Genomic DNA, 25,462 nt, shown 5'->3' with positions numbered 1-25,462 from the left:
CCTTGAACACGCCTCTACCCAGGGCCGTTGGAGATGCTCAAAGTTGATTGGTTCCCGATTTTTCGGGAGCTTGGAAGAGCTGGAGATAGCTTGCCTGGCCAGACTAAAGGCCAATTTATGCTGACAACCCAGTCCTCGCAGATAGCGTCGCAGACAGTGTCTGCGTAGCCCCCCCCCCCCACCTTCGCAGACGCTCTGCGCGCACCTCCCACAAATTGTGACCACTGCAGAAGCCTCGCAGACAGCGCCGCAGACAAGGGGGCTCTGATTGGTCCACTCTACATCCGCTGTACACGCACTTCCGCTTCCCTACTTTCCCGGTTTGGTTTGTTTTCACGACCGGCATTTTTAAAAACACGAGCGAAGATGGAGCAGCACGAAGAGCGGTTGATTGAGGAAGTACGTACATCTATACGACTCCAGTTCTAGTCATTATAAAAAAAAAAGTTCTAGTCATTATAAGTAACCGGAGGATAAACACTCCACTAACCACACCCACCAACTACTCCTAGCGACTTCGCGCCCCCTTGCGTTGTGCCGGTGAATAACATCGCGCACGCCTATTATCCCCGCTCAACAATAAATTACAACTGTCTGCGAAAAGCCTTGTCACACGAGCATGCAGAGGCCTCAAGCTCGCAACAGGCCCTCGTGTTGCGTCACGCTTAGGATGGGCGGGCCCAGGCTACAGTCAGATACTTGCAGCCAAAATCGCGAACTAACGTTATGGCAGGCATATTCGGCATCGCGCTCATTACATCATCACCTTCTTTCTGAGAACCAAAGATCATTTTGATCTTTTCATTGTTTACTTTCAACGCTGGGGCGGCACGGTGGTGTAGTGGTTAGCGCTGTCGCCTCACAGCAAGAAGGTCCTGGGTTCGAGCCCCAGGGCCGGCGAGGGCCTTTCTGTGTGGAGTTTGCATGTTCTCCCCGTGTCCGCGTGGGTTTCCTCCGGGTGCTCCGGTTTCCCCCACAGTCCAAAGACATGCAGGTTAGGTTAACTGGTGACTCTAAATTGACCGTAGGTGTGAATGTGAGTGTGAATGGTTGTCTGTGTCTATGTGTCAGCCCTGTGATGACCTGGCGACTTGTCCAGGGTGTACCCCGCCTTTCGCCCATAGTCAGCTGGGATAGGCTCCAGCTTGCCTGCGACCCTGTAGAAGGATAAAGCGGCTAGAGATAATGAGATGAGATGAGACTTTCAACGCTTGAGAGACGACATCGCCCACGTTTTGGTTAGCGAGACAGTGAAAAGACTTTTCTTTACCACACTTTATGCTTACGTACAGTTGAGGCGATAGCTCGGAATCCATGCTGTCAGCGTCAGCCATAGTCAGCACGAGGTTGACACTGTCGTAAAGCGGTCGTAAATACCATAAAAACATTCAAGTGAATATTCAATGTCGTAAATAGTTTCATGTTCGGACTCGGCTGAAGTGGATATATACAACACACATTGTCGTTTGTATTTGCGATTCTAATACTGTTTACTTAAAAAAAATATGACCTAGTACCAGGGATACAGTGCTGTTACAAGAAAAATATGTGACTTTTTTTTTAACATTTCTTTTTGTATGTTTCGGCGGTTAAAATAAAAATACACACAGACTTTTTATTTTTCTAGTGGTAGTATTTAACTGCCGTCGGCAGATCCGTGATCCGAAAAATCTAAAATGAGTCGCCTAAAGGCCTGGTCCCACAATACCCATAACTATAAATAAAATCGGTCCCCTGCAGTTTATGTGGTTGGTGACCACACCAGACCGATAACTATACCAATAGCCCAGGCCTGGGTTTATCGGTATCGGTGAGATTGCTTCTGGAGCAATTTTTCCAGGCCTGGACCTGATCTGATAAAACATCTGACCAATCAGGTAATTGTTCACATGTGACGTTGTCTGAGCACATGCTATTTTTCCCGGGCATCTTTATACACCCTTATTGCATCATGAAGTCACAGAATACTGATTCACAGAAAATAAAAGAAATCTAACACAAAGCACAGATCTTTTATTCACGGATATGATTTTCTGTGAAATATCAATAGTAACTTAATAAAGTAAATATATACAGTAAATACAAGGAAGATATTTTAATTATGAACTTCGGCAGTCTAACTGCCGTTTAACTGCTTTAGACTTCTTAGTTTTTTTTTTAATCCGTGATGCATCATCCGTATGAAATCGGTAACCAATCTGTAATATACTGAACCGTCCATGACCAATCGGTAAATTATTAGCATCCGTATTAAAATCCGTAACCACTCCATATTTTGTATCCTTTTTTTATTATATTTCTGTAGTCCGTGACCTATCCGTATTATATCAACCACCAGAGTGTGCGCATGGGTTGTTTTGAAGTCCAAGCTGTACAGTATGACCTGGAATAACGTGCTACTACTTGGAAAAAACTTCCATGACTATTCCTAAGTTGCATGCATTTATTTCCCTGAGTGGCAGGACCAACCGATATTATAAGGCCAAAAAAAAAAAAAAAAAAAAAAAAAAGTGTGTTTCCGGTTACCCGACTGACCCTAATCCGTACCGCCCGACCCTAAACTTTTTTTCGTTTTTTTCCCAGTCGCGACTTTTACATATAACCCAACCGCGTGAACCGGAAGTTTTTGTCACTCACTGGGAAAATCAGGGCTTTCCACAAGCGCCGGCTGCCGGCCATACAGCCGACTACACAATTAAGTCCAGCCGGCTACTTTAATGACTTATTTTTGTAGCCCACAGGCTCTAAATATTAATTTTCGATTTTAATAAAATTAAATGTTTATCTAACGGACTGACAATAATGTCAAACTGAACCGCACTCATTTAAGTTGTGATTCGCGCTGTTTGTACCGATAATAACCACAAATTCCCCGCCGACTCGTTGATCAGGGGAGAGTAACTCATCCGCGGCCCCGACATGCGGTGTGCGCGCGCACTCGGCGGAGGCAGTAGTGTGTCGGGGCCGTCGGACAGAACAGAAGCAGAGATGACGCTTATTTTGTCTTTCACCTAGAGACATGATTCAAACTTTAAAACGGAGACAAAATTCTCCTGTGTGGATCTGGCATTCAACTTTTTTGCTAGGTTCTATACTTTTTGATCAGTCACAGATCAAACACCATGAGCAAATCTGGAGAAATTCAGCCTTTATAATGGGTGTCTATGGCGTTACACACCAGTGGCGCTCAGGAGTTTAGAGTGTAGGCAGCTTGAAAAAAAAAGCTCTAACTTTCTCATTTAAACTGTTTTCTCAGCCACAATTTTCACTCTACACACACAATTTTCTCAAAAGTTGTAGTCACACATTGTGTGAATCAAGACAAGTGTCTCCCTGAGCGATAGGATTTACAGTTTTTGAATGAGAAGCCTGAAAGTAAGGAGAGGACAGCCGCGCTCTCCCATAGACTCACGTTATAAACGTGGCAGCGCTTTTACTGCAAAATCAGAAAAGTCACTTGTTTTTAACTCGCTCTAGTGTCCACATTTTTTACACTAGGGACAAAAAAAAATTACATTAATGTGTTCATGGGAGCCTTGTAGCACTCTGTGAAAGAATTTTGTGAATAGCTCCTTTCGTTTCCATGTAAATCAGTGTTGTTCGAGGAGAGGGAACTCTGAGAAAAAGCGCTCTTTGCTTGTTATATTGTGTCTCTTCCCTGCACCGTTACCAAGGCGACGAGCTGCACTCAGGGAGCAGAGAGGGGCGGGGCTGCTCTCTCTCGCTCTCTCTCTCATGGTGTATTGAGCTGTTATATTTACAGAAAAATTCATGTTAAAAGGTGTCTCATGCTGCATCAGATTCATCAGAAGGTGGTAACTCAGGTGACCTGCAAAGAAATTCATTATATTTTGTGAAATTATTCCTGTCTAAATATAGGTTATGGCAGCCATCTTGAAAAAAAAAATTCAAAAAAAAAAAAAGCTTGCCTACCGACCCTAGTTTTGAAATCTACGTAACCGGAAACATATATTTTTTTTTTTTTGGCCTAATCAGGATTATAGTTGTGGTGTGACTGCACCAGACTAGAACTAAATTCAGGCATAGGTCTAGTCATGGTTGTAGTTATAGGTATAGTTATTGGTGTTGTGGAACCGGGGCCTAAGACTTTAAGACTTTCATGACGTGTTCTCACCTTTATGTGCATCTGTGCCCGTCTAAGCAAGTTCAGAGTGGTGTTCCTTGTAGAGTCCGAGGACAGTGGGACCTGCTGTTTCAGCTGTTCCAAACAGTGCCGCAACTGAGCTCGTCTACACACACACACACACACACACACACACACACCAGAAATATACATTTTCCCTTCACACAATTTAAGCTGGGCGTAATAAGCCAAAAAACACTCGCTGAAATAGAAGTTAAAACACCAAGGTGTTCCTACCTATGCTTTTCCAGTTCATTGTGAACGGACCTGGAAAAGAAAAACATAAAAATTTTAAATACAACATAAATGAGAATAGTTTCTAGAATTTTTTTCCACTTTAATTTTGTACTAGAGCTGTAAGGCTATTGTAATTAACACACAACAGCAGCTTATGACCACCAATTATGCAAGTATACACCAAAAGCATAATGCACACTGCATGCTGAAGTCATCCCTCACCTGCCTGAACATCCTCCCTCACTAGTAACAGAAATCCAATGACAAAAATAACAGAATGGATTAGTAAGAACAGTTTGAGTATATTCGCCCAATCAGGAGATCCCTGCCTGTATATTTTTCAAACTTTTGCTCAGTGAGTTTGCCCTACAGTCTCAGAAACCCAATCATGACTGTCAAATTTCAGATTATTTACCAAGGTGAAGTGGTTTGCATCAAAGCATGTGAAAATTTTGGGATGTAGTATTTAGTATGATGCTAAACAGTAGTCATACCATTTCCACTCCTTCCCAGCTTTAAAAATCCAGCTTGGGCTGACCAGCTACCAGTTACCAAAACACAGCCCAAAGTGGGAGACTATTTTCCAGTTTCCTTCTGATCAATAAACGTTTTCTCGTCACTTTAACGTTTGTTATTTTCCTTAAAGCTAGGGTAGGTAAATTTTGGAAAAACCAACAAGACTGTCTAAGCTAGATTTTGAAACTATTCAACCGAAAATCCACCCCCTCACTTCAGCCCTCCCTCCAAAACACATGAACGTGCACAGTGTTGGAGTGGGTGGTCGTAGTGCGTTGTCGTCATATCCAACTACCTCATAGCTCATTTACGTCTAAGAAAACACCTAATATTATCGTAATAAATCACGGTCTGGTTTTGGAATTGCACCGTCTCAGATCGCAAGACCCTACAACAGATAGTGAGGACAGCCGAGAAGATCATCACAGTCTCTCTTCCCTCCATCAAGGGCATTTACACCATACGCTGCATCCAGAAAGCCAGCAGCATTGTGGACGACCCCACACACCCCTCACGCAATCTCTTCACCCTCCTGCCATCTGGGGAAAAAAAAAAAAAAGGACTGAAGCATTCGGCCCTTCATGGCCAGGCTTTGTAACGGTTTCTTTCCACATGCCATCAGACTCCTCAACTCTGAGGATCTGGACTGATACACACGGACTGTTGATCACACCACTCCCACTGCAATCTTTGCACAGTGAAGAACACGACACGATCACTTTATACAATGCTTCTCACTTGCATAATGTTTACTTTTTTTTTTAATATATTGCTACCTCAAACTTTCCGTAAATTGTCAGTGACAGGTACTGGTTGGCACTGTACAGTCTGTTTATCCTAGCTGTCTTTTTTTTTTTTTGCATTATCCTTGATGTTTGCACTTTGTGTTGTTTGTAGTTTATAGTCTGCAATGTTTGCACTCGCTGCACTTCATGTTATATGTAGATTTGTAGTCATGTGATGTTTAATGTAGCACCATGGTCCTGGAGAAACATGGTTTCGTTTTAACTGTGTACTGTACCAACTGTATAACGGTTGAAATGACAATTTAAAAAAAAAAGACTTTTCAAACAACAAACATCTCATCATCTCTAGCCACTTTATCCTGTTCTACAGGGTCGCAGGCAAGCTGGAGCCTATCCCAGCTGACTACGGGGTACACCCTGGACAAATCGCCAGGTCATCACAGGGCTGACACAGAGATACAGACAACCATTCACACTCACATTCACACCTACGGTCAATTTAGAGTCACCAGTTAACCTAACCTGCATGTCTTTGGACTGTGGGGGAAACCGGAGCACCCGGAGGAAACCCACGCAGACACGGGGAGAACATGCAAACTCTGCACAGAAAGGCCCTCGCCGGCCACGGGGCTCGAACCCGGACCTTCTTGCTGTGAGGCGACAGCGCTAACCACTACGCCGCCCAACAACAAACATGACTATTGTTAATACTCACATCTGTTGAAATGATCAGACGGGCTTTTTACAACCCTGTCACTGATTATTTTTTTTCTTTTCATTGCTGTCAGGACATAAAGAGAATTTCAAGAAATAACAAAAAAAAAAAAAAGCTTCTAAAAATACATATCATAGCTTTAAAAGCAATTTGTCTGTGATGATACCAGTAGTAATCCTGAAACCATTTCTACCCACCAGCACTAAACAGCCGGCAAAGATGGTCTACAGCTGCCCTCTGTGGAAATGTGTACATTTACTTCAACCCATTCCCTTAATGAAGCTAATTTTATTTTGATACACATTATTAGACAGCATCTTTTTACTATCATTGGATGCACACTGACTATTTACTACGACGCCAATCAACTAGTAAATGGTAGATTGTATAAGGGTTGTTTTACAATCAGGGTACGCGAGCTAAAAATCACATTTAACACTTATTATCTTCAATATCAAAAGGCTTGACTAAATAAACTTGGTTGTTTATTGTAGCCCTGTGATAGCTCTATTTACCATGCAAAAAAAATTTGTGATAACGTTATTTTTGGTGAATGTATGGCAATATGTCTCATATTTAGCAAAATTACTCGTGTCATTTAGAAAAAGTGCTTTTTTGACCACCAAAAGGGATGCACTTAAATCATTCTTTATACCATAAAACAAATATTTGGTTCCATATCATTGGAAACATAGTTAAGTTTTAATGTTGAATGCCAGTAAGTTTTCAGACTATTTTGATCAAATTAGTAATTGTGTCAAAAAAAAAAAAATGTCCTCTCCGAGACAGCTAATTTTTCAAAATAAAATAACATATCTAAAATGATTATTTTCATCCTAAAATGTGGTCAAGATATTGGGACATAAATATTAGAGACAACTAACACAAAGCTTACAGCCTTATATTTAAAAGCACTATGGAAGTAGTGGATTCTGAATTGTCAAAAAAAAAAAGTCCTCTCCGAGAATCACTTCATTTGTTTCTCCCAGCCCTGCTTAAAGCTACACTTAAAGTGCCATTCCACCATTGGATGTATTCTTTGGCATAAAATACAATATATTTTATGACAACATGACTAGACAGAGAAATCTTTTAGCTTCAAAATGATATATCAAACATAATTTTTTGACAACGACAAGTATATTAATTTTGCGACCAAAGTCACCTACCCTTTTAATTTCCGCGCGGTAGTGAAACGTGAGGTCATCGGCAGGTTCCCTTTCTTGTGTACCACGTCACGTGTGACGTGGCACAGATTATCAGCAATGGCGGATAGAACGCGATTTCCGCTTGTCGATTGCTGTGCCGATATTCACCATCGACCGTCTCCTTTGGGCATCACTTGCTATTTTCCTTCGCTTCTTTTCCGAAGCTGACAATCGCGTTCTATCCACCATTGCTGATAATCTGTGCCACATCACACGTGACATGGTACACAAGAAGGGGAACCTGCCGATGACATCACGTTTCACTACCGCGCGGAAATTAAAAGGGTAGGTGACTTTGGTCGCAAAATTAATATACTTGTCGTTGTCAAAAAATTATGTTTGATATATCATTTTGAAGCTAAAAGATTTCTCTCACTACGTTCAGACTGCAACCTGAAACGACCCATATCCGATTTGTTGTGAAATCCGATTTTTTTGTTAGGCCGTTCACATTACCAATTACAACCCCGATTCCAAAAAAGTTGGGACAAAGTACAAATTGTAAATAAAAACAGAATGCAATAATTTACAAATCTCAAAAACTGATATTGTATTCACAATAGAACATAGACAACATATCAAATGTCGAAAGTGAGACATTTTGAAATTTCATGCCAAATATTGGCTCATTTGAAGTTTCATGACAGCAACACGTCTCAAAAAAGTTGGGACGGGGCAATAAGGGGCTGGAAAAGTTAAAGGTACAAAAAAGGAACAGCTGGAGGACCAAATTGCAACTCATTAGGTCAATTGGCAATAGGTCATTAACATGACTGGGTATAAAAAAGAGCATCTTGGAGTGGCAGCGGCTCTCAGAAGTAAAGATGGGAAGAGGATCACCAATCCCCCTAATTCTGCGCCGACAAATAGTGGAGCAATATCAGAAAGGAGTTCGACAGTGTAAAATTGCAAAGAGTTTGAACATATCATCATCTACAGTGCATAATATCATCAAAAGATTCAGAGAATCTGGAAGAATCTCTGTGCGTAAGGGTCAAGGCCGGAAAACCATACTGGGTGCCCGTGATCTTTGGGCCCTTAGACGGCACTTCATCACATACAGGCATGCTTCTGTATTGGAAATCACAAAATGGGCTCAGGAATATTTCCAGAGAACATTATCTGTGAACACAATTCACCGTGCCATCCGCCGTTGCCAGCTAAAACTCTATAGTTCAAAGAAGAAGCCATATCTAAACATGATCCAGAAGCGCAGACGTCTTCTCTGGTCCAAGGCTCATTTAAAATGGACTGTGGCAAAGTGGAAAACTGTTCTGTGGTCAGACGAATCAAAATTTGAAGTTCTTTATGGAAATCAGGGACGCCGTGTCATTCGGACTAAAGAGGAGAAGGACGACCCAAGTTGTTATCGGCGCTCAGTTCAGAAACCTGCATCTCTGATGGTATGGGGTTGCATTAGTGCGTGTGGCATGGGCAGCTTACACATCTGGAAAGACACCATCAATGCTGAAAGGTATATCCAGGTTCTAGAGCAACATATGCTCCCATCCAGACGACGTCTCTTTCAGGGAAGACCTTGCATTTTCCAACATGACAATGCCAAACCACATACTGCATCAATTACAGCATCATGGCTGCGTAGAAGAAGGGTCCGGGTACTGAACTGGCCAGCCTGCAGTCCAGATCTTTCACCCATAGAAAACATTTGGCACATCATAAAACGGAAGATACGACAAAAAAGACCTAAGACAGTTGAGCAACTAGAATCCTACATTAGACAAGAATGGGTTAACATTCCTATCCCTAAACTTGAGCAACTTGTCTCCTCAGTCCCCAGACGTTTACAGACTGTTGTAAAGAGAAAAGGGGATGTCTCACAGTGGTAAACATGGCCTTGTCCCAACTTTTTTGAGATGTGTTGTTGTCATGAAATTTAAAATCACCTAATTTTTCTCTTTAAATGATGCATTTTCTCAGTTTAAACATTTGATATGTCATCTATGTTCTATTCTGAATAAAATATGGAATTTTGAAACTTCCACATCATTGCATTCCATTTTTATTTACAATTTGTACTTTGTCCCAACTTTTTTGGAATCGGGGTTGTATATGAGACTTGTATGCGATCTCCAATATGAACGGAAAACGACCCAAAAGTGTCCCGCATGCGCAAATTGACACGTAATAAGCATATCTACGTAATACGTAAACAAACAAAAAAAAGCGCACTCTTCAAGTTTAATGATTTTCTTTTTTTGTTTGTTTGTTTAATTATCTGGTTAGTGTTAAAGTATGAGGTCTTGTGTGTGTTTTTGTTTCTGAACTGAAATGAAAACGTGTAGCCTGGTAATGAGGGTTGACTCCTAAATGTCTCTCTAATTTCTATATAAGTGCACTACATGTTACTAGGAAGTAATGGATTTTTAAACTCTATATAGTGCACTCGAGCTTCAGTAGGCAGTCATTTGGGATACGGCCGCTGTATTACCAAACTCTTAATTCAGGCTTAATAATTTGCACATATTTATTTCGTCATATTAATAAACTTTTTCTACATTTTTATAAATATTTATTTAGATTGTTTATAGCCAGCTGAATTCTGCAACTTCTCTCAGCGCTGGCTCAAGGTGCATAAACACCAGTGCAGTTTGCTATGGAGATGAGGCGAGACCTGGCGATGTGGTACAGGATGGTTTAAGTTATAAATCAGTTATAGAAACTGTTTTATTTAATCAGGCTAACAGATAAACATCCAGGTCCCTACCAAATCCACCATTAGCTTGATCAATTCTATAAAAGTCTATTTAAATTCTGAAAACTTTACAAATGTTGTTGTTTTCCACCAAAGAGGCGGGATTAGCCAACGCAGAATAGTGACGTTTGTCTCTTGTTGATGACGTGTAGGTCGCATGAATGCGACCTGTCCGGTCAGACTGCAGTCGCATGTGAAAATAACGGATATGCATCGGATTTAGGACCACATATCCAAGCGGCCTGGGTCGCATGTGAAAAAATCGGATCTGTGTCGTTCAGATTGTCAATAACAAATCGGATACAGGTCGCATATGGGCAAAAAAATCGGATATGGGTCGTTTCAGGGTGCAGTCTGAACGTAGTGTCTGTCTAGTCATGTTGGCTACGTTCAGACTGCAGGCTGAAGTGACTCAAATCCGATCTTTTCGCCCATATGTGACCTGTATCCGATCTTTTATTGACAATATGAACGACACAGATCCGATTTTTTTCAAATCCGACCCAGGCCGTTTGGATATGTGGTCCTAATTCCGATTCCTATCCGCTCTTTTCATATGCGACTTCAGTCTGAACCGCCAGGTCACATTCATCCGACTTACACGTCATCAACAAGCCACAAACGTCACTATTCTGCGGGTCTCTCAAAAAAAGTTACAACAACATGGCGCATAATCACGGGCGCAGATAGAGGGTGGGACTCGTCCCACCCAGATTTAAATTCACCTCGTTCGGTCCCCCCCACTTATAGGGAGGAAAAAACGTCTATGCTGTCTTTCTTTGCATAAGGCAAACCTCACGGAAAAATCAAAAGACTAATTACCATTCGGTTTATTGAGGTGCACAGCAGTGTATACATAGTTGCAACAACTCACATAAAACAAAGACTGATATTCGGTTGGTTGAGCTGCGCAGACTGCACAGGTTGCGAGCTCGAGCTTGGTTGCTATGGTAACCCACAACAAGTTTGACAAGCATATCGGGGTTGGGGTTGGTTTGCTGGCAGCTTTGTCCCCTCCAGTTTTTTGTCCCCCCCAGTTCAAAAAACGTATCTGCGCCCCTGCGCATGACATCAATGCGAGGGACGCTTCGGGCTGTGAAGGTTCTGAATCTTCTCAATGGAAGGACGCAGAGGTTAGGGAGCTGATTTCTATTTGGGGGGGATACAGCTATTCAAGCTAGATTGGATGGGTCATACCGCAACCGGGCGGTTTTACTTCCGTAAACACTGGCCATGCTCACTGCGTGTGACGTCGTCGTATCCTGCAATGCGCATGCGGAACACTTTTAGGTCGCTTTTCGTTCATACTGAGGATCACATACAAGTCGCATATATTTGTTAATGTGAACGACCTCACAAAAAAATCGGAATTGAGCATTAAGCCTTGCAGTGTGAACGTAGCCCTTGTCATAAAATATATTGTATTTTATGCCAAAAAAAATACATCCAATGGTGGAATGGCACTTTAATCTTGTTATAATACAAACTATTACACATGCCTATCTGTTCTTTAACTTGTCCTTCGCTTAAAAACTGGTACAAGAACCAGTTTGAATCAATCAATTTGAATTTTGGACCCCTGTGACACAAACTTTGCACCCTGATTGTAAAACAACCCGTAATTATTCGCCTGCATAAATGATAAATTAACTCCTGAAACTCTCATGATCAAAACAAAAAGAAGTCTGCGCATGCGCTGAAGGACATCTCACCTGCTGTTCCCCGCTGAACTCTTTTTAGTTTTCGATTTGCTTCTTTTTTCTGTTGTTTTACTGTAAAATGGAAGGGCTGAAGCGTAGCCATGCTCAGCTTCTGTTTAAAAAAGAAGACAAAAAACAGAAAAATAATTTTAAAAAAAAAAAAAAAACGACACTCACTCCAGAATAACCGGACTCGGTGGACGCCCAGGACTGAAGTGACTAATGTTAGCTAGGATGCTAACTCACTAGATATCTAAATAAAGGACTGAGGTAACGAGATGAAATAAGAATAATAATATGGTTAAGAAAATTATGGTGGAGTCAAGACCAGAAAATAAAGACGTTTTCATTCATGTCATCAGGTTAAAAAATACAGTTTAAGGGGAAAAAAATAAATTAAAAAAAACCTCAGCGCGAGCGCAGTTTTGAAGTTTTCATTTAATTTTTTGGCGCCACCGGTTTAATTATCTAATACATTTCCGACTGTAGTTTTGCACAATGATGAGAATAAATCGCGATAAAATATCTATCCGTGTCGTAATGTCTGCATAATAAAAGTGATGTTTAATGACAGCGTCCAGCCAGAGCGGTTTTTCAAATTTACCGCCGTTGGCGCCTTTGTGTACAATGGAGGAGCTGAAAACAGACCTCCAGTCAAAACACAATGACTCTGAGGAAGCACATTCTCAGTCTTCTCCAAACAGGAACTAAAAACCTAAAGATTAAATCTTTAAAGTCAGTCGAAAATGTTTGTTTCAGTATATAAGATGCATAATGTTTTTGCAGAGCGGCTTGATTATCTTGAGCGGGGGTTGGTCTCATTCTGCGATATATATATATCTATATAGCTTACAAAGAAATAACATTAGAAGTAAATATTATAGTACCTCGTTCTCTTCTTTCCAGGTATTCAGCAGCTTGCAGAAGAACTTGAATATTGCATGTGTTTACTTCCATCCTGATTATAATTTTTTTTTTTTTTAACTATAGCTTAGCACCAAAAGCGGCAACACCCGTAAAGCTGTGCGTGTTTTTGTGCAGGGAGATTTTGGCAGCTCGACTCGGGCTGCTCCAGCTGCCACGTAATACGCGTCAGTCTTACAAATCACGCCCTTCCTATGTTTTCACTTCGATTTCATTTCAAATACTTCCTTGCTCACTATATAGGCACACTCGGAGCAGGTGTAATAGAAGTAGATTTTACACCCTACGTAGTGCGCTATATGTGAAATTGGAACGCGTTTAGGATTGTTTTCAAACTTGTTTCTTTTTAGTGCACAGTAAATCTTTTAATATTTCCGTAGAACCCAAAACGATATGGATAATTTGTCAAACAAGTTAAATAGTCGAATGTCTGGTTTTCGGAAATAAACACCCACCGTTGTTGGGTTTTTTTTCGGCTTTTGTTTTGGGTTGCTAAGGCGGAAGCGGAAGCGACTCCATGACGTTATTTTTGTTATGTATACCAGCTGATCAACAGCGCGAGCGTTGTAGCGAAGCCGCGACGCTGGAAATAATACCAAAAGAAACGGTTTATTTTCGTGTTGTTTATCTGTTTCTTGCTCCTTTGTGCATTTTGCTTCATTCAGGATTTATTTTACACCCAGTAAAACCCTCTCCAGATGAGCGACTCGACCGTTAATGTGCTCTGCAGGCTGGGCCATAACATACTGGCCTGCTGCGCTGGCGTGAAGTGTAGCAGTCATTATTAACTCTTCCCAAATAATACAAGCGGGTGGTGGAAATAATGGACATTATAACCGCTGTAAGAGCTTCCAGTGGTCTTCAGAGTATCAGTGACTAAAAAAAAAAAAGACAGGCCTTTCTTTAGAGGTTGTTTGCGAGCACAGAATAGCTGAAGGAAACTTGAAGTTGCTAGCAAGAGATATAGCCGTCATATATCACCAGGCTGGTCTCCAATGTCAGACAGCGCAGTCTTTACTGTAACAAACATATAACTACCACAGAATATCTTAGAAATTGAGTAAAATGTGGTTAAAACTATTTTTCTTGCTCCTTTACTTTTTGGTTTTGTTTGTCCTGGCTCGATTTTTCGAAGCTGTTGTGTGGTATGAGACGGGAATCTTTGCCACCCAGCTTGTGGATCCTGTAACACTGAGCTTTAAAAAGCTGAAGACCATCCTGGAGGGGAGAGGACTGGGATACTCCGGCCTGGCTGAGAAGAGGGACGTCAGAGAGCTGGTTGAAAACTCTGGTAACTTGGTTTATATCCCTAGAGATAATGAATAGTGGTGGGGAAAGTATGGACACACCAATCCCACTGTTCCCATTTTTAACACATCTTCACAGATCACTGGTGTCTGGCCATGCTGATCCGATACTGATCTGCTCTACTCTGCAAGCCTTCTGTTAGTAAATTTACGTGAAATATGAAGTGCGTGGCCTCGTCCTTCAAACACCTTGTGTTTCTGGGGTTTGTTTGCATTTTGAATTGGATCAGGAATAAATGTAAAGTTTGATCCAGGACAGGATTAGCCTCCCTCAATAGTGATAATTGGATTGGCACATCCTTTAAAAGTCTAGTTTTTCACGATAAGAAGTTATTAATGATACAATGATGTACTGAGAATCATGATATTGGTTTGTATCATGGTAAGAATATTTTTGTTTGTTTTAAAGTAGAAGGCATTAAATGGCACACCCCTGGAGCAACAGAGGTCTGCAGCAAAAAAAAAAAAATTGCAGCCAGTGATTTTTTTTTTAAAAAAATTTTTTAAATGTTGGACCACTTTTTGTAGTACGTGTCAATTTTCTTCACAGTCAGTAAAATATAAACTCCTAAGGATACACTCCAGTTCTGATAAGTATATTGGGGCCATTATAGGTTAAAAGTAAATTACAGAGCTGGGAGTGGAAGGTAAAAATTAGAGGGGGGAAAAAAACTAAGAATTTCCCAGATTAAAGTCTAAAATCGTGAGTATTTCCTTATTGCTAAATCCAAGTGAAAAGTGTAATTTGATAAGGTCATCCATAATGCATGCTAAGCCACAGGGTTTGTGGTTCGATGAGGTTGATCCAAGTGAAGCAGTATGGTTCCTTGGCAAAAAAAAACACACAATTCTGTCAAGTTTTATTTTTCATGCAAGTTTACAACATTAATCTCGAATTTCTAAGTTGTTGTTTTTTTTGGGGGGGGGTTTCTGTAAATTTATGACTTTACAATTTCAGAGAATATCTGTCAATGTATGACTTTAATCTTGGAAATGCTTTTTTTCCCCCCAGAATATTATCCCTTTCTCCAGGTCCTTTGTTTGTTTGTTTTTGTTTGTTTGTTTTCAGGGTTGTCAACATTAACACGATAATAACGCTGTAATACAAATTCCTTTTAATTCCACTAATTTTTTTGACATGCAACACACATTTTCTGCGCCCCTCCCCTGTATTTTAGGAAATCGGGAAGTGATGTAGTGCAAGTGAGCGATGTAGCGAGTACCTGGTCGTTATAAGTTGTGATAAAGTGCACTTGTGTGCAGAATCGACTTGTGTTGCATTCTGACTGTTTCCCTAAAATGTGCGTATTTTTAGTGTGCTCTTCTGATGGTCCATAGGGGAGGAAAAGACATGTTAAGAGGTGTGTGTGTGTGTGTGTGTGTGTGTGTGTGTGTAAACGCTCAGGCTGCACACTGGAATGAGAGTTTGTTTTATTCTGAGAAATTTGTGAGTTATGTAAAAGTGTTTATAAATGCAGTTTTTGCTCATGAATGTACTGTATATTTACCAGTGAGTTATTGCATTTTACTGGAAAACATCTTCATGAGCTGTGTGGCTTAACAACTCTATTTATTTGGGTTTTGCATTTTTATTTTCTTTATTTAAAAAGAGCCACTACTGTTGTCCAAAGTCCACATCACTGAGTTTTAGTTTATTTTATTGCATGGTTTGAGGCTGGAAGTTAAGTACAGAACTAGAGGTAAATACTATATTGTTTTGTTCACGCTGAATTGTGTTAAATCCTCAAAATTATTATAAAATTAACGCTGCTTTATTAGCTCGCCAGCCGTAGGTGATGAGCTATTGCCATCACGCGGCGTCCGTTGTCCGTCTGTCCACAATTCACAAAAATTGCTACTCCTCCCTGAGTTTTCAGTGGATTTTAATTCTGACTGTTTTGTTTGGAAGAGCTAATCAGTGTGCGCAATAGTTACTCTGGTTTTGTGATTGGTATGGCTACGTGAGCTACTGTGCCACTGACACTCTGGTATTTTAAGTGCACTTGGGGAATAAAATATAATAAAATACCCACAAAAATAATTTTTGCTGTGTCCAGCCTTATACTTCCTGATCTGGCCACATACATTTGCATAAAGCAAGCATATTTGTTCACTCTCACTCACCAAAAACTTGAAAAGTATCCCTTTAAGGTACATTTAGAGCAGATTTAAAAAATGTGATTAATTCACGATAAATCGCAAGTTAACTATGGACAGTAATGTGATTATTTTAATTGATTGATAGCCCTAATATTTAATTGTTTTTGTTTGTTTATACATACAAACCTACAATGGCCCTAATTGGCCAGTGTAAGTCCCTGTCACACTTCTGGCACCCAAAAAAGGTGCACACCACAAACATCCAATCCGTCTGGGCAAGGAGCCATCCTTGCTTGCTTATTCGCTATGTTGCCTGTCAACTAAAAGCTCCTTCTTGGCCATTGGCAGTGTGCATGCATATGTTTTGGGGGTGTTGCTTTGGGAACACTGAAAGGCAGAACAATGTGTTTGTTTGTTTTTTTCTATTCTCAAGTTATAAATCAGCAATCTTTAGCTAACAAAAATACTCATCTCATTATCTCTAGCCGCTTTATCCTTCTACAGGGTCGCAGGCAAGCTGGAGCCTATCCCAGCTGACTACGGGCGAAAGGCGGGGTACACCCTGGACAAGTCGCCAGGTCATCACAGGGCTGACACATAGACACAGACGACCATTCACACTCACATTCACACCTACGGTCAATTTAGAGTCACCCGTTAACCTAACCTGCATGTCTTTGGACTGTGGGGGAAACCGGAGCACCCGGAGGAAACCCATGCGGACACGGGGAGAACATGCAAACTCCACACAGAAAGGCCCTCGCCGGCCCCAGGGCTCGAACCCAGGACCTTCTTGCTGTGAGGCGACAGCGCTAACCACTACACCACTGTGCCGCCAACAAAAATACTCACTTTCTTAATCATATAATTTAAAGATAAAAGATTAAGAACACCACCTTTTTTGAAATCAAAATATAAAGCTACTAAAGAGAGAATAATGTTTATTATTTTATCATCAGTCTGTTTTAAACAGTGTAACTTTAATCATGTGTGTGTATATATATATATTTTTGCTTGTCAGGAGAACTGATGCAAGGGGAGCTCTATTCTGCTTTAAAAAATGAAAAAGAAGAAGCAGGATCAGATTCCAGCACCAGTTTTAGTGGGGAGATGCACTTTTATGAGTTAGTGGAAGACACTAAAGATGGCATCTGGTTGGTCCAGGTAGAAATCTTCCTGATTTATAAGCATGCTTTAACAGCTCTATTTCTATTATTGTCAACGTTCACTTGATCTTTTGAGGTTTGAATGTGTTTAAATAGAAATAAATATGCTCATGGAATAAAAAGCAAAATTTAACATAACGCATGGCTTGTGGAAATCTGGTGTGTATTCTGGATACAAAGCAATAATGGGATTTTAAAAGATGTTTTAACAGAAAATTGTCTCTCTCTTGTGTAGGTAATAGCCCAAGACAGAAATCCACTATTGAGTACAGCCAACTGGGGGAAAATGGTACAGAAAGTTTCTCGCTTTGGCATTCGCACTGGCACTTTCAACTGCTCAAGTGATTCCAGGTCAGGACTTGCACTGCACGTGCATACACTTGGAGTTTGTAACCAGTTGGTCATGCCTAAATTGTAATTATGTAGAAATATATTTATCTTATTTGCTTTTGCATGTCACGCTAACTTTTCTTAATAATACCCTGTTCCTCCCAAACTATCAGATATTGCCATAAACGTGGCTGGATGAAGTCCACTCTGATCATGTCAGTTCCCCAGACTTACGCCTCTAAAGGAAAGGTCATGCTGAAAGAATATAACGGTAGGCGCATTGAAACGGAACACATCTTCAAATGGATGACTGCGCACGTTGCCTCCCGCATCAAGACCATCCGTTTCTCACAACAGTTAATGGATGACTGGTACCAGAGAGAAAAGCAGCCTGTGAAGATGTTCTTGTTTGCCAAACTGCTCCAGCCCCCTGCCTTCTTCTCAGCCCTCAGCATCAAATTCACAGGTCGCATAGAGTTCATCTTTGTTGATGTTCGCAACTGGGACAATGCCACTTGCTTGGAGGAGATTGGGGTGCGGCAGATGCCCTCATATATTCTGAAAACACCAGAGGATATCTACAGATATGGCAATAGCACTGGGGAATACATTTCCCTCCATGCCATGGATACATTCCTACGCTCTGTTCAACCAGAGGTCAATGATCTATTTGTCCTAAGCTTGGTGATGGTCAATCTGATGGCCTGGATGGACCTTTTCATAACACAGGGAGCCACGATTAAGCGCTTCGTTGTTCTCATTAGCACACTAGGAACCTATAATTCTTTACTCATCATTTCTTGGCTCCCCATTCTTGGATTCCTTCAGCTACCCTATTTGGATAACTTCTATGAGTATAGTCTTAAACTGCTCCGCTATGCAGACACCACTACTCTTGCGTCTTGGGTCAGGGCAGACTGGACCTTCTATTCTTCACACCCAGCACTTTTCCTAAGCACATACCTGGCCCATGGGCTCCTCATAGACTACTTTGAGAAGAAGAGGAGATGTGGCAATGAAGACCAAAATGCAAACAACCTGGAGTGGCTGTCCAGCCTTTGGGATTGGTATACCAGCTATTTGGTACATCCCATTGCTTCCTTTCAGAATGAGTCAGACTGGGATGATGATCCTAATTTCCTTTTAGAAAGGTTGGCCTTCCCTGACCTCTGGCTTCGCCCACTTGTTCCCATTGACTACATCAAAAATCTGCCCACTTGGAGGTTCAAGTGCACACAGTCAGAAGGGACCAACAGCATGGACCAAGATAATCCAACAAACAAGATGGCGCACCCATCGTTTGTGGAACCAGCTGGTGAGCAGCAAGAACGAGACTACAGCTCAGAGAGGGCTCATGCCAATGAAAGGAGTTCAGCTGGGATGAGGGCCCAACAGTCTTGGTCTTCTGGAGAGGAACGGGACACCGATTGGTCCCAGTGGCCCTGTGGCATGCTTCATTGCACAGAATGTGTTGTTTGTTTGGAGAACTTTGAAATGGAATGCCTTGTCATGGGACTGCCGTGTGGCCATGTGTTTCACCAGCAGTGCATCGTGGTCTGGCTGGCAGGTGGGCAGCACTGTTGCCCAGTCTGTCGGTGGCCATCCTATAAGAAGAGACAAGCCAAACAACCCTATGCAGATCTTCCACCTGAACCAGAATAGCATATTCCATTCACTGAAAATCTGATTCCCGTACATAACTTATGAATACTTGATGTGCCCATTGTTAGTCTGTAGGCCTGTAGGTTCATGTTATCGAATCCTGTTTTTATTTTTGGTAGTACTTACTTGCATACACACTAGTGTTATGGAGGGTTTTTTGTTTTGGACATGTTAAGCCTTCTCATGGACTAAATATTAATCAGAAATATTGAACTAACCTTTAGTCCATGAATAATGCTTAATCTATACCAAAAACTGGCTTACTGGGTACCTAAATTTTGCTAACATTATTTAACTATATACATGGATAATGCGTGTGAAAAGTACATTTTTGTAATTGGCAAAGTGAGGCACTTTTTGTTTGTACAAACAAGGTAATGGCACAACTATTGAAAAGACAAGTTTCTTTCTTAGCTCTTCTGAAGGTTAGTGATAAGATGAAGGTAAAATCCCCATCAGACTTCCATGTACATGTTCAATGTGCGTTTATAAATGTAATGGATTGCAATGTCAAATTAAGTTTCAGAGCTTGTGTAGTACATTACACAAATCATTCGCAGCCCTAGGCATCTCTGCTGATTATTAATAATTGCATCCTTAGACCTTTCTAAGGTGGATAGTTCTGGCCAGTATCGAACATCATGGAGTTTTGTTGGGGGTTCTATTAGAGTATGGGTGTTGGTGATTGTTTAGTTAGTTGCTGATTGTCATTAATTAGTAGTCTCTGAGAGGACATGGATTAAAGAAAATAAAAATTAGTCACATCAAGCAAAGCTGGAATAATGTTAAGAACAGATGATCCTAATTTTAGGCATTGTTATGTAACAATTAAATTTCTAAACTTGCGTTCTTTGATATCAAGGCTTTCATATCCAGGCCAGTTATAGCAAGGAACAGGACAGGAGAGACCTTAAAGGGGACATTAATATGGGTTATCCCAGAGTCCCAAGCCAAAGCACATTATATACTGTCAAACTGAGTACACAAGTACCCAAGTCGTTTCATGTCTCAAAGGGGGGAAAAAATACCCACAGATATGTGGGTGATGGTTCAGTTTTTTCTGCAGTTAACTGTTCATTTAGAGGTGGTTAAATTTAGACTATGGGCACACCAAAGTCAGACACTTCATACACCTAAAATAGGTCCTGAAAACAAAACGCAGTAAATATATTACATACAACTGTGCAGTAAAATCCATTAAAATATTACTGACCCATTTTACTGTCATTTTGATTTTGCCAATCTCAGGTTTTGTCTCAAAAATATGACCCTTCTACATGGCCCACTGGCCATGTTAAAGGTTAGCTTGCTTATGTCAAGCTGATGTTACACAATCAAACATTTTAAAGATGGAATGATGTCTTGACATTAACCAGTGTTTATTTTAACACTGTTTTTGAAATGTGTCAGATTGCTGCATTATGTCAATGAAACTTGACACATTGTTCATTCAGACCAAAAGATTTAGGCAATTAAATTCTGGTCATTTTAGTAAACCCCTAACTTAGCTTTTCAGAGACGGGATGTGAGGGAAACCAGTCCTATAATTTTACTTCAGTCATCGTAAACCTTTAGACATATGGATGTTCTATTTAATACAAACAAAAGAAGAAAACAAATTAGTCAAACTTTAAAAACTTGCTTGTATACCAGGTAAATGGTTGACTTTGACCTGCCTGCTAGATTCCACTACTTCTCTAATTAAATCTTTTTTTTTTTCATTCAATGAAGCATGGAACTTGGTTTTTCCCAGATCATAATGCACTGTAATGCCATTCTTCATGACCTTACCCCTACTGACTGACTTCAGCTGTTTGTGTGAATTTGAAACAGAAATTGGAGCATTGGTTCATTGTAATGTTCAATCCATTAAAGGTGACTTTAACTGTTCTATGGCTGTTTATGGCCTGCTTTAAATCTGTTTTTGAAGATATAAATAATCAAAAGGTTTGTTGTACATTATGCTTGTACACTGAAATTAAAGAGAAAGAAATTATGTAAATATAGCTGCGAGCAGTGATGAGAGAGAAAGCAATTTAGCAGGGCAGAATCACCATGGCAACTTGATCTGATCATGCTACAAGTATGGCTGTAAGTGCCGATGGCAAGTTTTATGTTAATTGACCAAAGGTTGGGTGTAACCAAGATCCTCACATTCTATATGGTTGGCAGATTCACCGCCATTTGCAGTGGACTGTAACAAATGAACACTTTTGAAAATGAAAAACCCATCTGATAACTTTCATAAATCTTGGTCCGAATATCATCTCTGCCAAATTTGATGAATATTGGATAAAAATTTGTAGCCTTCAAAAAAAATTCCCATAAAAAGGTGGTCATGTCAAATAAGTTGACATAATAATTTGTCTCATCTTTGGAATCTCTCAAAGTATCACCTGACAATCACTTTCATTCAGGGAAATGCATCAATGCTTATGAGGCAAAATGTGTTTTTGTTGATTGCAATGTCCCTCAGTTATCAAATGCATTTTTTACACATCCTCAGGAGAGTGTCCCAAATCTCTATACCAAATTTGGTGTCGGCACAACAAAATGTTGCCCTTATTTCCTGTTTATTGGCTTTGCTGCTGATTTTGATTGGCTGTCAAGGACAAACCATTTTGAAAATCATCCATCTAATAACTTTTGTGAGGTTTGGTCCAAAGCTCATCTGTACCAAGTTTGGTGGAGACTGGGCAGATTTTGTGGCCTGTGAAAAAATGTAAACCTTTTGATAAAATCCAGTATGCTGGCCACATCAATTAGGATGACATGAAAAATTGCTATGTCTCAGCCTTGGGACCACCAGTGGTATTACCAGACATACAGTGGGGCAAAAAAGTATTTAGTCAGTCACCAATTGTGCAAGTTCTCCCACTTAAAAAGATGAGAGAGGCCTGTAGTTTTCATCATAGGTATACCTCAACTATGAGAGACAGAATGAGAAAAAATCCAGAAAAATCACTGTCTGATTTTTAAAGAATTTATTTGCGAATTATGGTGGAAAATAAGTATTTGGTCAATAACAAAAGTTCACCTCAATACTTTGCCCTTTGTTGGCAATGACAGAGGTCAAACGTTTATCTGTAAGTCTTCACAAGGTTTTCACACTGTTGCTGGTATTTTGGCCCATTCCTCCATGCAGATCTCCTCTAGAGCAGTGATGTTTTGGGGCTGTCGCTGGGCAACACGGACTTTCAACTCCCTCCAAAGATTTTCTATGGGGTTGAGACCTGGAGACTGGCTAGGCCACTCCAGGACCTTGAATTGCTTCTTATGAAGCCACTCCTTCGTTGCCCAGGCGGTGTGTTTGGGATCATTGTCATGCTGAAAGACCCAGCCACGTTTCATCTTCAATGCCCTTGCTGATGGAAGGAGGTTTTCACTCAAAATCTCACGATACATGGCCCCATTCATTCTTTCCTTTACACGGATCAGTCGTCCTGGTCCCTTTGCAGAAAAACAGCCCCAAAGCATGATGTTTCCACCCCCATGCTTCACAGTAGGTATGGTGTTCTTTGGATGCAACTCAGCATTCTTTCTCCTCCAAACATGACAAGTTGAGTTTTTACCAAAAAGTTCTATTTTGGTTTCATCTGACCATATGACATTCTCCCAATCCTCTTCTGGATCATCCAAATGCTCTCTAGCAAACTTCAGACGGGCCTGGACATGTACTGGCTTAAGCAGGGGGACGCGTCTGGCACTGCAGGATTTGAGTCCCTGGCGGCGTAGTGTGTTACTGATGGTAGCCTTTGTTACTTTGGTCCCAGCTCTCTGCAGGTCATTCACTAGGTCCCCCCGTGTGGTTCTGGGATTTTTGCTCACCGTTCTTGTGATCATTTTGACCCCACGGGGTGAGATCTTGCGTGGAGCCCCAGATCGAGGGAGATTATCAGTGGTCTTGTATGTCTTCCATTTTCTAATAATTGCTCCCACAGTTGATTTCTTCACACCAAGCTGCTTACCTATTGCAGACTCAGTCTTCCCAGCCTGGTGCAGGTCTACAATTTTGTTTCTGGTGTCCTTTGACAGCTCTTTGGTCTTGGCCATAGTGGAGTTTGGAGTGTGACTGTTTGAGGTTGTGGACAGGTGTCTTTTATACTGATAACGAGTTCAAACAGGTGCCATTAATACAGGTAACGAGTGGAGGACAGAGGAGCCTCTTAAAGAAGTTGTTACAGGTTTGTGAGAGCCAGAAATCTTGCTTGTTTGTAGGTGACCAAATACTTATTTTACCGAGGAATTTACCAATTAATTCATTAAAAATCCTACAATGTGATTTCCTGGATTCTTTCCCCCCATTCTGTCTCTCGCAGTTGAAGTGTACCTATGATGAAAATTACAGGCCTCTCGTCTTTTTAAGTGGGAGAATTTGCACAATTGGTGGCTGACTAAATACTTTTTTGCCCCACTGTATGTATCAGTTTTTAAAGGCAAACAGCAGTTATTAGCCACAATTAATTTTTACTGATTGCAAAACTACCCCACTGGTTAAAATTGAGCCCAAATGATGCAAACAATTTTGTGATTCCACAGAATGGGATCCTGGGTCCATATACTAAGTCTGGTTTTGATGCGTCAAAATGTGACCGAGTTATGACTTCAGGTCCTGTTTGGCAGCTTCACTGCTACTTTCAATTAACAGTGATGGATGAATGCTTTTGTCTCTGCCTTGAGATCTCCCAGGATACAACCACCACACACAAATTACTTTTAAAGGCAAATGTGACAACAGTAATTGGGAAAAGCATGTTTTTACTGACTCTGGCACCACTCTGTGCTCAAATGACTCAAGTTATTTTCAGGTTCTCCAGAAGGGGTATTGAGTCTATGTAGTTTGGTGTCTATACGTCAAACAGTTTCTGAGATATGACCTCTCTTACTGTTTGGCAACCTCGCTACCAAATTTGATTGGCTGTAATGGACAAATAGTTTCGAAAATGAAAAATCCATATGATAACTTTTGTGAGGCTTGGTTGGAAAATCACCTCTAGCAAGTTTGGTGAAAATTGGGTCAAAAGTCGGGGCCTGTGAAACAATTTTAAAACTTTTTTGTAAATTCTAATATAGTAGAAATGTACGTCATGGGGTGAGCTGAACTTGGCTTGAGCCAAGGAATCCGGTAGTACCTCATTTTTGAAAATGGGGTGTACAGTTCAGAAGTTACATGCATAAAAGTGCCTCTAAATTTGACCCATTAGTGGTGGTACAGCACTTGAAGTACAAAAATGAAACTTGATAAAAAGAATCAGGGGACTGTACCCAATTAGTGTACCAACTTTCAAAACTTTTTACCATATGGTTTTATAGGCTGCCATACCCAACCTAGGCGGAAGAAGAGGAAAATGTAGAAACATTAAAGGTCTGATGACACGAACATGACTCTATGCAATTTCTTAAATAAACTATACAACATGGCCAACATGTTAGATTTCTGTTATAATTACGTGAAAAGAAGCTGTTGTTACGCAAATATCCAACTTTTAATTGCACAGCGCAAGAAAACTGGGTCCGTGGCTCGCGGCCATGTTGTGACGTCAGCGGGAGAACACGCTGCGGTTCACTGGCTTTTCTACTCTGGTTCTACTCAATGGAAATGGCGCATGAAAACGCCTGTGAACTCTCTAGTGCTAGCTCTTCCTCTTCTGGGAGTCTAGAATTGTGTTGATCTCTTCCGAATAGAATCTATGATAGCCTACCCTCTTTACCCTTTGCCTCTCGTTGCTAGGCGGCAGTTACATGAAAGCCGCAAGCTTTCACAAGCAAATACATGACTGATATCACGCCGACTTTATGATTACATTTATGATTATCATGTAGAATCTATAGCTCTACGTACCTTTATCTTATGTCGTTTCACAACATATGTTCTGACAGGAGGCCTGTCTTTGGATCCGGCATAGCTACTAGTAGACCCCCTCCGGAATACTGGCAGTGTTGCCAGATTGGGAGGAATCCCGCCCAGTTGGGCGGTTTCAAGTTTTCAAGTGC

At 40.8% G+C, this 25,462-nt stretch overlaps 2 protein-coding genes across 2 annotated transcripts in view; one reads left to right on the top strand and one right to left on the bottom strand.

The window, feature by feature from the left end:
• mxd3 (MAX dimerization protein 3) overlaps nt 1-13,050 on the bottom strand; it is a 29,196-nt gene extending 16,146 nt beyond the window's left edge. The window contains exons 1-4 of the mRNA XM_060927439.1: nt 12,867-13,050; nt 11,992-12,091; nt 4,382-4,411; nt 4,136-4,250 (exon numbers count right to left, since the gene is read on the bottom strand). Of these exons, the coding sequence (XP_060783422.1) occupies nt 4,136-4,250; nt 4,382-4,411; nt 11,992-12,091; nt 12,867-12,936 (315 nt within the window). The 5' untranslated portion in view covers nt 12,937-13,050. The remainder of the gene's footprint in view (nt 1-4,135; nt 4,251-4,381; nt 4,412-11,991; nt 12,092-12,866) is intronic.
• Nucleotides 13,051-13,398: 348 nt separating this feature from the next.
• rnf103 (ring finger protein 103) lies at nt 13,399-21,358 on the top strand. The gene is made up of 4 exons (XM_060927438.1): nt 13,399-14,194; nt 17,332-17,474; nt 17,712-17,827; nt 17,980-21,358. Exons 1-4 carry the CDS (start codon nt 13,969-13,971, stop codon nt 19,466-19,468), a joined length of 1,974 nt encoding a protein of 657 aa, XP_060783421.1. The 5' UTR covers nt 13,399-13,968; the 3' UTR covers nt 19,469-21,358.
• The last annotated feature ends 4,104 nt before the right edge of the window (nt 21,359-25,462 follow it).

The sequence above is a fragment of the Neoarius graeffei genome, chromosome 8 (genome assembly GCF_027579695.1).
Source record: "Neoarius graeffei isolate fNeoGra1 chromosome 8, fNeoGra1.pri, whole genome shotgun sequence".
Taxonomy (NCBI): domain Eukaryota; kingdom Metazoa; phylum Chordata; class Actinopteri; order Siluriformes; family Ariidae; genus Neoarius; species Neoarius graeffei.
Note: the sequence above shows the minus strand (reverse complement) of the source record. Positions and strands in the feature narration are given on the sequence as shown.

Coding starts and splice junctions, on each gene's coding strand:
- rnf103 (XM_060927438.1), top strand. CDS start 13,969: ATGTGGTTAAAACTATTTTTCTTGCTCCTTTACTTTTTGGTTTTGTTT. Junction 14,195..17,331: donor AGAGCTGGTTGAAAACTCTG/GTAACTTGGTTT, acceptor TTTGCTTGTCAG/GAGAACTGATGCAAGGGGAG. Junction 17,475..17,711: donor ATGGCATCTGGTTGGTCCAG/GTAGAAATCTTC, acceptor TCTCTTGTGTAG/GTAATAGCCCAAGACAGAAA.